The sequence below is a fragment of the Bacillus rossius genome, chromosome 14 (genome assembly GCF_032445375.1).
Source record: "Bacillus rossius redtenbacheri isolate Brsri chromosome 14, Brsri_v3, whole genome shotgun sequence".
NCBI classification, from domain to species: Eukaryota; Metazoa; Arthropoda; class Insecta; order Phasmatodea; family Bacillidae; genus Bacillus; species Bacillus rossius.
The window spans coordinates 4133017-4148465 of record NC_086341.1 but is presented as its reverse complement, the minus strand read 5'-3'; the positions used below and the strand labels follow the sequence as shown (position 1 = coordinate 4148465).

The 15449-nt window shown below is 38.6% G+C and overlaps 1 protein-coding gene across 6 annotated transcripts in view; it reads left to right on the top strand.

The window, feature by feature from the left end:
- Positions 1-15449, top strand: part of LOC134539044 (ryanodine receptor) — a 243278-nt gene that overhangs the window by 85348 nt on the left and 142481 nt on the right. For 3 of the 6 annotated variants that reach the window (XM_063380736.1, XM_063380734.1, XM_063380735.1), the window contains 8 exons: positions 517-727; positions 1489-1697; positions 2090-2330; positions 3206-3279; positions 4082-4161; positions 4946-5033; positions 6848-6968; positions 10863-10962. In XM_063380736.1, the coding sequence (XP_063236806.1) occupies positions 517-727; positions 1489-1697; positions 2090-2330; positions 3206-3279; positions 4082-4161; positions 4946-5033; positions 6848-6968; positions 10863-10962 (1124 nt within the window). The remainder of the gene's footprint in view (positions 1-516; positions 728-1488; positions 1698-2089; positions 2331-3205; positions 3280-4081; positions 4162-4945; positions 5034-6847; positions 6969-10862; positions 10963-15449) is intronic. The other 3 variants (XM_063380732.1, XM_063380733.1, XM_063380731.1) reach the window with 1 other exon arrangement.

Sequence of the window (15449 nt, the reverse complement as noted above, 5' to 3'; positions counted from 1 at the left end):
TCTTTGCACGTGAATTTAGTCGTGCCAGGGCTTTAGGATCCAAGACATGACTCTCGCCACATGAGCGTGAAGCGTTAGCGAACATTGCCACCGAGGACGCTGCCAATGTAGACATAAGTTAACAAGAGGTGCGTGATCATTAATGTAAGAAATAAATTGAAAATATTTTAATAAACGTTTTTGATCAAATGGACAGTAAAATTATATTTTCTATTAAGAAGTTTACGTGTTGTTGGTACAAACACTAAAATAAAAACATTAATGGAATTTGAATTGTTAGAGAATTAAAATTTCGGTAGTTTGAGTAAAATGTTTTCAATGGTTATCAATGTTTGATGATCTGACTTGTATTTTAGAGTTAAACGGTGTATAAGGTACCTTCCATTAATATGTTACCTGGTGTATTATCGCATTTTGGCGTTAGCTCAGTTTCGTGGCCATTCACTTGGAAATCGTGTCCTGTGCCGTGTGCGTTTCGCGCTCGCGCAACTGTACCGCGCGCGGGCGTGCTTGCAGCTGCCGCTTCCTGCTGGGCGGCGACCACGGCCGGCTCAGGTTCGTCCCTCCGGAGGGCTTCTCCCCGCTCGTGGAGTCCCTCCTGCCGCAGCAGGTGCTGTCCATCGACCCCTGCTTCTACTTCGGCAACCTCAGCAAGTGCGTGCTGGCCGGCCCGTGGCTCGTGGAGGACGACACTGCCTTCGTGCCCACGCCCGTCGACACCTCCGCGGTGAGCGTCCCTTCCCCCTGCCCTGCCCTGGGACGTGACACCGCCCTCATTCCTGGGACCCTTCATGTGTCACGTCGTGCACTTGGCTCTGACCGTTCTTACGAACTGTGGCAAGGGAGAAGAACCCCAAGAAAGTGTTTAAAAAAAAAAGGTAGTATCATAAACTTGCAGCAAATGGTCATTACTGTTTAGTAAGTGTTGCCCAGAGATCCTTATTGAACTTGGTGATGTCGTTCGTTTCATACATCGGAAGCTATGCAAAAAGTTATTAACTTATTTCTATTCATGTAGTAAATATAATTAAAGTATTTAGTTACTTTTATATCTTGAAGTGAATAACAGCACCGCCCACCCGAGTACTTGGCTGTGACTGTTCCTACGAACTGCGGCAAGGAAGAAGAACCCCAAGAAAGAGTTTTAAAAAAAATAACTTTTATCATTATAAACCTGCAACAAATGGTCATTAACGTTTAGGAAGGTGCCCAGAGCTCCTTATTGTACTTGGTGATGTCATTCGTTTCGTACTTCGGAAGTAATGCACAAAGTTACTTACTTCTATTTATTTAGTAAATATGATAACTTATTTATGTCCTGATTAAGATACCAGTTTTATGTCAGCCCATACAACTAAGTTTTCACATATTTTATAACATCAAAAGTAGACATAAGTGTTGAGTATCTCTAATAGACACTCTACAGGTAGGTCGGAGGGGGTTGTGTCGAACTGATCCCCCGTCGCTCGGGTGCTGGTGGCTCGGCAGGTGACGCTGCCCAGCTACGTGGAGAGCATCAGGGACCGGCTGGCGGAGAACATCCACGAGATGTGGGCCATGAACAAGATCGAGGCGGGCTGGTGCTACGGCGAGCGGCGCGACGACATGCGCAAGATACACCCCTGCCTCATCCAGTTCGACAGGCTGCCGCCGGCGGAGAAGCGCTACGACTCCCAGCTCGCCGTCCAGACGCTCAAGTGAGTCCCGGCCTCATACCGTTCCCGGTGGCGACCTGGGTCGTTTCATTTCACTGTGGCGAAACATTTTGAAAAGTGTCCAGAAAGGTATGGAATGGCACCTCGGGCCTTCGCCCGGAAAATACGGCAAATGAACTCTTTCGATCGATTTGTTGAGCGAGTCTGGAACCTGGTTTGGCTAGTTTAAATTTAAGAAATTTTGATTAGTCTTTTTGGTTGAATAATCCTCCTGTTAGCTTTATAAATGCTTGTGATCTGTGGACTAGGCATTGACCAGTGCATGCTAGTAACAGTTTACTCTTCCTTTTCCCTTTTAACCCCCGTGTTTTTTTCGACGTGACGCAACTCCCGCCCAAAAGGAAAGCGACGGCAACCGGAAGGGCTGTTTGCAGGACGATCCTGGCGCTGGGCTACTACATCACGATGGACAAGCCACCGTCGCGCATCAAGACGGTGCGGCTGCCCAACGAGCCGTTCATGCAGTCCAACGGCTACAAGCCGGCGCCGCTGGACCTGGGCGCCATCTCGCTCGCGCCCAAGATGGAGGAGCTGGTGGACCAGCTGGCGGAGAACACACACAACCTGTGGGCCAAGGAGCGCATCCAGCAGGACTGGACGTACGGCCTCAACGAGGTACCCCTGCCCCCCTCGCCGTCGTGGCACTTCCAATCCAAGCACATCATTCACACTGCCCCCCTCGCCGTCGCGGCACTTCCCATCCTGTTTGGACTTGTGTATGATTGGACTTGTGATGTTTTTAAATTTGTGTAAATATGTTGGGACTTTGAGACATTCCTTATATCATGACTGTGTTTGAACTTCCCACGCTACTGGCTGCGGTAGCGCCACTAGCTGGCAGTGCTGGCAACTAGTCAGTTATTGCGCCGCCGGGGTAAGTTATTCCGTCAGGAAGATGGTATTATCAGTCCACAGTCAAAACAGAGCCAAACACCTCATTGACTTTTACGGTGTACTGTGCACAACAATAACGACAAGATGGACAGTATTTCAGTCGAATTCCTCGTCGTTACATCAGGTCCAAAGCCGGTGTTTTAGTATTTTTTTTTCAATTCTTTTTTTTTTTTGCTTTTATTGGAGCTGTTTCATGTATAGCTTAAAATTTCCGTCTGCTAGTCAAATGATTCAGTAGTCGATGTAGCTGCTCTGGCAGCGTATCCCAGCTGCGGTTGTTTCCCGCGCCGAGAAATGTAGTAAAAAAAACACGATTTTCGTACATTAATCATGCTGTGCGTTATTTTAAAATATTCTACGTTAAATCTTGTACCCGAGTTTTGCATTATAGTTTTATTTAAGTATGAGAAAACGTGAATTTGCTCATTACTGAAGGTTATTATCTTTAAATAATACTGGCGAGTATTGAAAGACTCGCTCACATTATTTTTTAAAAAAGGTAATTTAGAAGTGCTCTGATAGGCGCGAATGTACTGTAGAAATATTACGTGGTCTGTTTGAAATGGGTGTGTCAGTGTTGTCGTCTGTCGTGACAGGACCCGGACATGAGGCGGAGCCCACACCTGGTGCCGTATTGCAAGGTGGACGATGCCATCAAGAAGGCAAACAGGTGAGGCAGCGTTCCCGCGTGTCCCTATCCTTCCAGCTTTGTTGTCGAGTAGATGTGTGAAAGTCAGGGAAAATTTCATCCTGAAATCATGTAAGGACCACGAGAAAGAACACATTGAAATTGTGACAGCCTTATTAGGGCCGAATACAAGAGTCGTTCTTCGAAGGCTCATTCCGCTGACATCCAACTGACAGCTTCTCCACCTTCCATACCTGATACACGCCTCTTTCGAGTGACTGCCAGCGGGTAGCCTGCTCCCATCTGCTCTCGGTAGAGATCTGGCAACACTGCACAACATTTTCTCGGATGAACTGCTCAGAGTGCGTGTGAGAAAGCGCCCTATCTTTTTTGTGATTGTCTTTTGTCCGATATTCGAAAATGCCATGCTTGTGTTTTTTTTTTAAAAAGTTTGATGTAACTTGCGTGACAGTTGATATGAGACAGTTCAAATATGTTTCAACAGTGCGGTAAGCTTTTTTAAAATTTAATGTACAAGGATTTTATGTGAAAAATTATGTACAAAGAAAAATGTAACATTTCAGCCAAACGTGCATTTGAATGAGCTTCAGATATCATTCACTTTCAAAGGGTATTACTTTCTGTATACCCAGCATTCAATCAACTACTGAAGGATGTCTGCTGAGCAGTTTCCATTAGAAAAAGCCTTTACGGTAAGCGGACAACCGCCAAAAAAAAAAAAAAAAAGACTCTTGGACTTGGCCCGTTAGCCGTGTCTCCCGGCTGGATGCCATGGCTGTGGCGTGTGCGTGTACTGAACGGTGCCGTGCGTGTGTGTCGACAGGGACACGGCCAGCGAGACGGTGCGCACCCTGCTAGTGTACGGGTACAACCTCGAGCCGCCGACGGGGGAGGCCCACGAGGGTGAGTGCACGGCGTTGCCAACGTAACGCAGGAACGCTGGGGACATTTTCCCTGACCTCTTCCTGTTCGGGCCGTGCCAATGTGCTAGTTTAAGCGAATATCAAATTGAATGTACAAAGTTGAATTCACGAGGGTGAGTGCACGGTGGTCCGTGCCAGCACTGCCAACGTAACGCAGGAACGCTGGAAACATTTTCCTTGACCTCTTCCTTTTAGTGCCGTGCCAATGTGCTAGTTTAAGCAGATATCAATTCGAATGTTTAAAACATTCACAAAGTTGAATCGAATTCCGGATATTTTTCTCAGCAACGCTATATTAAAATTATTTAATGCTAATATTTTAACATTTTTAATGTTTGTACTGATCATGATTAAGTGATTAACCAATTGGGCCCTATGTATAACATCATTCAATCAAAACTATAAATATATGCTTAGCTATAAAAAAAAATTACAATTAAATGCGTAATATTAATTGTGAGCGTTCATAATAGCAAACATAATTGTTAAATTAGATGTTTTTCGGTTACATACTTTATTTGTGTAAAACATGTACAATGCAAAAGGAAACTACATATTTTCTTGAGCGAATCGTAAGCTCCCATGTTTTAAAGCTTCCGAACCAATGCCTAGCTTCATATCAGATGCGATACTTTGCTTCACAACCGAAGCTTCAAATGAAACTAGAGACTGTGGAAGCTTGCAAGGAACGTTCTGCCGTGGCGTGTTCGCTCTGGGGCGACGTGACGTCGGAGTCATCACCTCTGCTTCCTTCTGTTTGTCAGCCATGTTGGCGGAGGCCGGGAGGGCGAGGCAGGTCTACTTCCGGACGTACCGCGCCGAGAAGAACTACGCCGTGTCCACAGGCAAATGGTACGTCCGTCAACAGAACTCACACACACACACACACTTGATAAACTGCACCAGTATAGAGTGGACCCAACTAACTGATCATTAAGAACTAGCAGGCAGGATTCTTGATGTACATAAATCATTATTTCATTACTCGAAAAGATAACCTATTCCCAGGGACAATTTATTTTCATGCCATTTTGTTTTTAAAACAGAGTTACAGTTTTTTTTATGAATTCTGTTTATTAAAACATATATTACTGAAAAAATATAATACTTAAATGTTTCATGATACTAATTTCTCCAAAAACAGTGTCATTTTGACATATTTGACTGTTTTCAATATGATGGTTCGTAATAAACATGTATAACTTTTCGGAACAAATATATATTTTAAGTCTTTTTGTATTTGAAAACCTTCTAAGGTTTTATGTAAAAATGAGTAACTAATAACAGTTGCAAGTTAAGAAACAAACTTTTTCCAATTTGTTTTTAAAAATATTTGTAGTGCAGATGTCATACTAAATCAAATACTTTCATTGATTTTAATATTTAAAAGATTAGGTATTTGTTATATTTAACTTTTAATTAAAAATGCTGTTAGTATCATGATTTTAATGTATTTTTTGGTGCTTTGTGGTGTGTTAACTTGAATTTTGGTGTTATATGTGTGAGGACACGCTTTTCGGTTTTATTTCGGTTTTATCGCAATTCAACATATAATTTTGTCTTCATCCCGTAAAAACTTTATTACAGAGATAACTTAAAATACCAAAAATATTTACCTCATTGTTCAACTTCTTAGTATTTATCATCAGTACCAACTTGGCTTGTGTAACTAATCATAACAGTGAAACTAATTGATTTGTGGATGGTAAAATTAAGACCTATCTACCATTGTTATATGGGAATTGTGCAGATAGGTTTTTGTAGCCGCTGATGTACAGAAGTGGAATTAAGTCCTTACACAACATGTATAAATCATTTTACCGAGCTTTAACATCTTGTGCCAAGCTTCTGAAAAAACAATTTATAACAGTTGGCATTTGTTCACATTTGGAGTGTGAACACCAATGCACCATCAATGTTAATATTCAGTATTTTGCAAAAAAATCTTTTACTTAAATTAAAGTGTAGTGCATCTTATAGTTTAAATTCAACTTATTATTTTGAAAAAAAAAAAAAATTGACACTAATACAGGGTTGAATTTTAGAATCAGTGGGGCCTTAGATTTGACTAGCTGTGGTATAATGTGAAATAGATGTTATGTTTCGCCATGTTATGTGTGAACTTTGATTTCTTGGGAAAAGTTAAGAACTATCCTCATGAGAATTATTTGATATTACTTTAACTTTAAAACTTTATTACTGGAGACCGGAAAAATTCGCGATTTCAATGACCTGTAGGATATATTCCATGATCCTCTATGCACGCGGGAAAATTACATTTGCTCATTGGCTACTGACTCGTGACACCTGTTTAACTGGGACGCTAGTGATTCGATACTTCTTTTGTTAAAGGTTTTTTTTCACTGGCCGAGTGTCATTCAGATAAACTGTGGCCCAATCACTGATGCAGTATGAAGGCAAACGTTTTTGGATTCTAGACTATCACGAAATGAATCCGCGAATTTTTTCCGGTCTCCATTTATTACGAAATCTTCTAAATACATTTAGGATGATTCTTATTGGTTTTCAAAACTTGATTTTAGTATAAATTGCGCGACACTTGTGCTATAAGACACTGTATAATTTGTGATAAGTCTGGGTCCGTCTTGAACTCCAGACCTTTAAACGATCTGGTTCTGTGGGACGCGTGCGGTGCTTGCTCGCAGGTACTTTGAGTTCGAGATCCTGACGGCGGGGCCGATGCGCGTCGGCTGGGCCAAGGCGGACTGCAACCCGGGCTGCCAGCTGGGCAGCGACGAGAACACCTGGGCGTTCGACGGCTTCAACGTGAGTGCGCGCCGCGAGCGTCGGCCGTAGCGCTGGGGGGGGGGGGGGGGGGGAGAGTCAGCCAGGGCACACGCCAGGCCCGGCCGGGAGCGGCTCCGTCCGTACGGGGATATCAGAGCCCGTACAATGGTTCGCACTCCAAATTTAATTTTTATCGCTAGTGCAGACATGTATGAAGGACGCTCCGGCCGTAGGAGGATATCAGAGCCTGTACGATGGATCGCACTCTAAATTTAATTTTTATCGATAGTACAGACGTGTGTGAAGGACGCTGTACTTCTTTGTACTCCCTTAGCACTCTGTACTCCCTTTATATTGTTGGAACTTTGAACGTTCGGTCATAACTATCAGTGGGGGTGTTTCGTTAACATTTGGCAACAGGCCATGTCATAGGTCTTAGTTACAGACCTTTTTTTTTTTTTGTTGAGATATCTTGTTTGGATAGGTTTGTTACAGTTATTTTTTTTTTTATTGACGAGGCCTCGATGAATGAGCAACGGTGTATATCCAGGAAAATTTTTTTTTAATCAAGCTTTCCCATTGCAATATAATTCAAAATAATGTCTCAGTGAATAAAGTAATCAGTTATGTCTTCCCAACGGTAACAGAGATTGAAAACTACTAGATGTGATGAAAATATTTTCATCTTGAAAGGCTTTAGAAGCCATTATAACACACAAAGGCACAAATTGCAATTCATGATGAAATCAGAGAGTTTTGTTAAAATATAAAAATTATTTCCAAGACATGGGTTTATGAGGGGGAGGAGTTAGTCAACTCATTTATTTTATACATATTCTTCATAGTAATTTTAATTAAGATAAATGTTTGAATATTTGACAGTTTTCTTTGTTCATACATTAATATGTTTTTGTGATATTTAGACTTGCTACTGTCAGTATTATTACATTTGTAGTTCTTGATTTTATAAACTAGACAGTTATTAAAAAAAATCTGATTTGAAAGGAAAAAAAAAAATGAAAGCAGTAATTTGCTGGGATAGAATTTTATGTTACATGCCTTGTAAGAGTCAAATCGTAATAATGAACCATATGTACATGGTATGGCTCAGATCGTTTGGCGTGATGTCTAGAGAAGTTTCAGGAATTCTCTGAACTGTAGACATTAAAAATTTCCAAAGAAAATTTGAGAATGAAAATCATTTTTATGTGTTTAGTACAAAAGATGCAGAAAAAACTTAGAAAGACATTGGTGAAGTTACCACATTCGCTGAGGGAAGTAGTGATAAATTGTTTTTCGGCATGCAAAATTGTATGGAAGGTATCTCATAGCATTGTTCAGGGCTTGGGTTGTGTCCTGGCTTTCTCAAACTATGGTCTCTCTTTTCACTGAAACAAAAAAGATAAAACTGAGTGTTTGAAAAACCGTCATAAGTTTCCTCTTATGATAAAATCACCAGTTTTCAAAATTCAGTTGACTTATTAGTAATGTTTTTTTTTTTCTGCAGTCAAATGCTTAAATGTACTTATATTTAGGTCATGGTTAAAAATTTTATCTTTCAGTTGGGTTTTTGCTTTAAACAAATCAGATAAGTTTTGACTGTAAAGAAAATTATGACAATACAATTGTGAATAGCATAATATTTGAGATGATTGAAGATAGATGTATTTATGTGCTTTAATCTTTGACCTCTGGCTCTGGCAAGTAAAATTTGTGTTGGGTAAGGCACTACAACAAGCACAGCATTTTTTACTTAGTGCTACAAAATTTTCTTGAATTTAGAATGCACTTTTTTTTGTAAATTTTTAATCCTGAAAATATGTGAGTCTTAAATGGATGGAATTCTACATTTGCCAAGGTCACTTGATGCTAAGCTGCATATTTGTTTTACATCATACTTGCAGAGGCAAAATCATCATCAGAGGGAAAAGTATAGTTCAAGCATTATATTTAGGTGGTACAGTACACTCCCGATTATCCGCGAAATTAAGTGGCAGGGCCACGGTGGATAGTGAAAATCGCGGATAATCCGCAAAAGATAAGAAAATGGGAAACAAAAAAGGAAACATTAATTTTAACTTAAAAATCTAAAAATTTAAGTACAGTAAAAGTTACAATTAACAGTGAAAATTTTTAAATGATGCTAAAATTTCAGTATTTTACTGAATAATTAACATACAATACATTTCAGTAATCTATACTAATATTATAAAGCTGAAGAGTTTGTTTGTTTGTTTGTTTTTTTGTTTGAACGCGCTAATCCCAGGAACCACTGGTCTGATTTGAAAAATTCTTTCAGTGTTGTATAGTACATTTATCGAGGAAGGCTATAGGCTATATTATATTATCAATAACATTAGGGATCCTTACTAAAAGTCCAATTTAGAATCAAATGCGTTGGAGGTGGTTAGATACAACATGCAGTACACATACGAAGTGTGTGTTGACAATGCCGCAGGCGCTAGAAGTTAACGACTATTTCATTGTTAGTGCAGTCCTCATCACCGTTGAAATTTTGCGGATACTTTAAATATCAAAAATTGCCCTTTTTTTCAAGTATAAATATTTTACAGACTTGAAACTTCACAGTAATGTTCCTTATGTTACGCAGGATGACATTTTCCAAAAATTATATCCCATGGGTGGTTAAAAACCAGGCAACAGTGGGTATTTTGTCTGCATGAGAACAGAATTTTGCATTGTTCATGCCTTCTGCGTCTCCATGGCAACGGGCATTGCGCGGCAGTGGCGTACCCACAAGGAGGGGCATGTATGTATAATGAGCGGCGCAAGAGTGATCTGCCTGTAGACTGCCGTAGCGAAGTACGGGTACATCAGTTGTACGTTGCGTGCACGAGTCGGGAAACCATCGGTGCTATTCATTTTCTCTCCGGTACATTATACAGCATTGTAATAAATTTTCACTGAATTTTTTTTTAATTTACCATAACTATAAATGGGAGATGTGGCTTAATTTTTTTCCATTAGTATAGCCGTGCGAAGCCGGGTCGGGCAGCTAGTGTAAACATAAAAGTGCTCAACCATACAACTAGAAACAAAGCGCGACAGAGACAAAAGTAGCAACGCATGCCAGCCTACTGCGTGAGTTCCGAGAAGGCCTGTGGCGTTTCACTGTGTACTGCAGGCAATACACTCGTCAGTAGAGTTCAAATTTTTTCACTTGTAATAAAATACAGATTTACATATGTGCTGTATTTTTTCATAGCATGCGTGGATAATCCGCACCGCGGATCATCCGCCCGCGAATAATAGGGAGTTTACTGTAATTAAATTTAGTGCAACAAAAACGATGGTGGCCAGTCAACTATCACATAATGATAAAGTACTAATAATTTCAAGCATGGTGTAATTAAGGACAAATATTTACTTCAGAATGACACTAGGCACATGTCAAATATAACATCTCCTTGTATAAATTTGATACTGTCAAACATGTAAATTCATTGTTTTACCAATAAAATATGTGCCTTAATCTCCTGTGCTAGGGGGTTAATGAACTAATACACCAAACATTATAATTCAACATATAAAATTTATTTTTTATTTAATTGTCGTACACTGGAAACTTACATAGATGATTATTTTTTAGAGAAACTGACGATCTAAAAGGGATTTAGTCATAGAATTTATAGTGTCTTATATTTGAGTAAATGTAATTTTTTAATATTTGTCGCATAACACAAAATAGTGTTGTCATACTTTTCTTTAAAGTTATATGACGGGGAAACATTTAATGTATTTGTGATTGTTAAGCAACATGTGGAGTGTGTTACCTATGTGAGAGTGATGTGGTTTGGCCCAAAAATGCTGAGTACTGTGCTTGTGTCCCAGTGGGTGAGAGCGTTAACTTTTAAGTCGAGCGGCCATTGCGATCCGCTGCGATAACACGGTGGTACTTGCTGTTGACACTAGGCGGTGAAGATACACTTTGGTGCTAGCGATCCGTTTGGCAGGCAGTATCAAGTAGGCGATATTGTCGGCTGTTTCCTTGACTTGTTTGATAGAACCATCAGTAAGTAAGACTCCCCCCCCTCCACCCGTTTCCACCCCTCACGTGCCAGCGCGGGCGGCCAAACGTGTGGTTTGTGAGCTCTGCGCCGCGAAAACAGCTTTCGATTTGAAATTTTTGAAACGAGTAACTTAAATTTGTTTTGAAAGAAAAGGATGCAACACATTAAATGTTTTAACTGGAGATTACCGTTTATCAGTCGTACAGAGAAAGACTTGTGGAACCTCAAGATAGAAAAATGCTCTGAAGTACAGTAATATCTCGACTTACGTTTCCCCGTCTAACTGAATCCGGAGTTGGGCGATTTTTTAAATCGTCTCGTCGATTCGTTTGTATTTTTTTTTTTTTTTTTTTTAAGTCTTGTGAGACTCAATTTTCCATTCCGGCCACACTATTGTTCAATTTACGACATGTTTCATGCGGAGTCAAAGTGTAGCTACAAATTATTCTTTTGGGTTATTTATTTTGTGTTTGTTATGAAGCCTTCTACATCAAAGTAACGTCGGTTTACGTTCTTTCAATTCATAATAATATTATTTGTTGTATTATCTAAGATTATATTACTAGAGACAGGAAAAATTCGCGGGTTCAATGACCTCTAGGATAGCCTCCAAAATCCTCTGTACGTTCAGGAAAATGTCACCTGTTCATTGGGTGATTATTTGTGAGTCGTCTTGACTGGGTAGCCTGTGATTCGATACTTCCATGGTTCAGCGTCTGTAATTGGCCCACAGTCCTCCAGATTAAAAGTGAACCAATGGCAGAAGCAGCACAAAGGTATAATTGTTTGAATGTTAGTATATCACGAAATGAATCCGCGAATTTTTCCGGTCTCTATATATTACACATTTTTTTTCGAAATTATTGTTTTCTTAAGTTTCTGGTCCCAACTAAACATAATTTGTATTTATATATTTAGATGTGAAATTTTGTCCTGACTTAGGCTAATTCGACTTGACGGTTATCGCTCGGTCCACCCTATCGCGTTAAGTTCAGGGTATTACTGTAATTGTGTGCCGACTAAAACCCAATAAATCATTTGTGTTAATTATAACCAGAGATATTAAGTGCGGACCTACACTTATCTTCCCTCCTTGTCACATGCGTGCCACCAATCGGCAGTGTTGGTGACCAAGGAACCTTCATTTTTAGGAAGGGGCTTTTAAAATCAGTAACTTCTTTGGACTTCACACTGTTGATTTCCTACTGAGAAAATGACAAGGACTTCATTTATTATGTTGGCTCCAAGTGTCGATTCTACCTTTACAGGTAACTCACACTATTATCTGTTTTAAGTAATTTCATCATTCTAAATTATGTACATCAGTTATTTTTTTCTTTAAAAATGTTGATATTTCTAAACTATGTTATTTTTCTTCATGTTTATTTAATGGCTTGTTCCCACACACCATGTGAATTATTTAATTTTTTGGTCATTAATAATTTTTTAAAGACCTTTTATAAAATTTTAATTCAATACCGCCTTTGCATTTGCTGTTCTGCCACAAATATTTTCAACAGGTATTCACTTTGTGTAATATAATGGGTGTAAAATTGGTGCAAGTGATGATGATTACAAAGACATGCACGCCTTTTCGCGTGCAAGTGATGATAATTAAGAAGATTTTCACGCCTTTTTACTCCAATTAAATGACACTACCTGAATCTCTGTTGAAAATATTTGTGGCAGAACAACTAAAGCACTGGAGGTAACGAGTTAAGATATTAGAACTAGTCTTTAAAAAAAAATACGACGAAGGCCTATTTTGAGCTGTGTATTTTCTTACTTCTATCCGATCATGAACTGTGAAGATAAATTTACCGTGGGTTGACTGTAGCAATGGAATGATTTATATCCTGATATGTTTCGAAAACTGCTTATTCGTAGCTTCGCCTGGCTTTCATGAGTAAGCTCAAGGCAGTCGCGAGCTCACAGACAACGCGACCCTCGGCCGGCCTCGCTCATCTCGTGTTATTTTCTGCCTGCATCTGGTTTGTGTCTGTGCCACCAATCTTGTTTCTATTAATTAACTTGCGAATGTCTCGTCACTGTATTTTCTCCTTCGTCGCACCGAAAATTCTCTTTAATCTGCAGCACAAATTGCTAGCTGAACACAACATTGTGTGAGGTACGTGAGCTCTTAAAACTTGCAAGTCTGGTGTACGAAAGCGCACGCAGGCAGTATTCATTGACGGATCAAAATTTTTATTGCAGGTGTGCTCGTACTATCGACAACTTGTACCAGTAGTGGGTAATAACGGGTTCTGGTGCAAAAATGGATGGTTTTGTAGGTTGTTTCAATTCCTTAAGTTTCTTATTTTGGTTTCTCTCATGATTTGCACCCCTTTACATCAGCTTATCTTTCTTACCCTTTTTTATCACTCAATTCCATTTGTTTTCTTACTTAACCTCAAAGTTTTAATAGGTACATAATACCGTGTTTTATCGCATAATGGTCAAACTGTTATTTTAGGTCGTAAAAATTTAGAAAAATAAAATTTCTAGCACAAAATTTGCATGAATTTTTTGGTTCTGCGGTTAGATTCCAACCACTCTGTGTAGATTTTAAACATAACAGGATAATGCACCACGCAACAGCAATGTTTTCAAGTTGCTGTCAGGCAGTTTGGTAGTTATAATAGGAAAATACAGTAATTATAATTACAGTAAATTTGTTTAAGATATTAAGATATACCAGCACAATACAATTTCTCATCCAGTTTGGTCAAATGTTTCAGCTCCACCATTTTCCCAGTAAGATAAACATTATTATTTTCCTTGCCCTTAAAATTTTTTTCCCATATAAAAAGACGTATTTTAAATTTGAAATCTATTATTCGCTCTGATATTACAGATTACTTATTTATTTAACAGAATTACGAAGTTGTGCCGATGTGTACATTTTCTTTTCAAGATGTTTATGATGTTATAATCTTTATCTGTTTGTCACCTCATGAGTCATGATGCCAGCAATAGTTGGCATCATTCATGTTTGGTTACATTGATGGTTGTGTAGAGTGCACGCAGTCGAATATCAATATCGATAGCTTGCAGATTGCATGCAATGCACATGCTCTTTTTCATGCCAAGTAAACAATATTTCATAGCACAATCTCTTTTTTGGTTAGTGTGTACTATGACGATATTTTGGGTACACCATGATACTTCCGGCTCGTTTTTGGGTCACAGTTTTCATTTTTATATTTTAAGTTGAAGAAAAAATTTTTTGTTGATTGACTTACTAGTGTAAATTGTTTGGCCTGCTTGTGTATACTTTACTTTTTAATAAAACGTATTTTCCATGCTGTAGGTTTAGTTTTAATGAATAACTTTACCTCAACAAAAGTGCTTTTCTCGCACAAAAGTTGCATCCCTACTTTTCAAACTTGTTTTTAGTATAAAATGTGCGACGATTGTGCGATAAAACATGGTATTTTTGTGACTAGATAGGTTTCCTCGCTAGTCTCTGGATTAAACATGGATATAATTAGTCAGTGACACGGGTTAAGCTATGTCCCCAGACAGTCGTATTTAATTGGAACTCAGCTTCTTTTCATTTTCTCTTGTCTCCTCTCTTTCGTGCCTTCAACTGTGATCAATGTTTTAAGTTTTATATCTAGAAATTTTTAAGAAAAATATTGTGTGTTATTTAAGAGGTTATCATTTTTAATTGTTGCTTACTCAATTGTTTATGAGCTATGAGAGTTTGGGTTTTGTCCTGGCATCAAGATTTTTTACTTATATTTTGTAACAATTATTTGTTTTTATGAACATTATGTAATTATATTACTAATTAATTGTTACAAGATATATAAAATTTGGTATTATGGCTAGGTGAAAGGCATTCAAAATTAGGTGGCAGAAAAGTTTTAGATAAGTGCACTCGTATGGGATGATTTAGAGAAGGTAACTAAATTATGAAAATGTAGAAATAGTCTTATATATTTATGATCCTCTATTTTTGTATCAGAATAAGTAATCATTCACTGCTGGCACTTTCAGAGTTTACAGATTGATAAAAATTGACATAAAGCTTCTTGTTACGTCACTGCGAGGAAAGATGGTTGAGAGAAAATACTGTGAGCCCACGTTATTTTGCATATGCTGTTTTCTTTTTGCTTACGACTCTTCCTTTTTTATTCTCTCCGTGTTTAGCAGACACTTCTCTTGTCCGTTGTTTCTGGCAGATGTGTATATTTGTTTGTCTTGGCTCTCTCTCTCTCTTTTGTTAACACTTAACTGTTGAGAGGTTTCATACAAGATTATTTGTGTGTACAGGCTGTATTGAACGCTGTGTTAAAAGTCAAGTTTCATTTTACTCACATTCTGTTTAAATGTAAAAATTTTTACTGTAATGCACATTTTATTAAGAAAAAGAAAATGTGTAGTTATGTTTAAATATTTTTGTTTGAATTAGTAATTACTAATATGTACATATTTTATAGGATGACCAAAAATTTAATTATAAGTATATAACATAATTATTTTT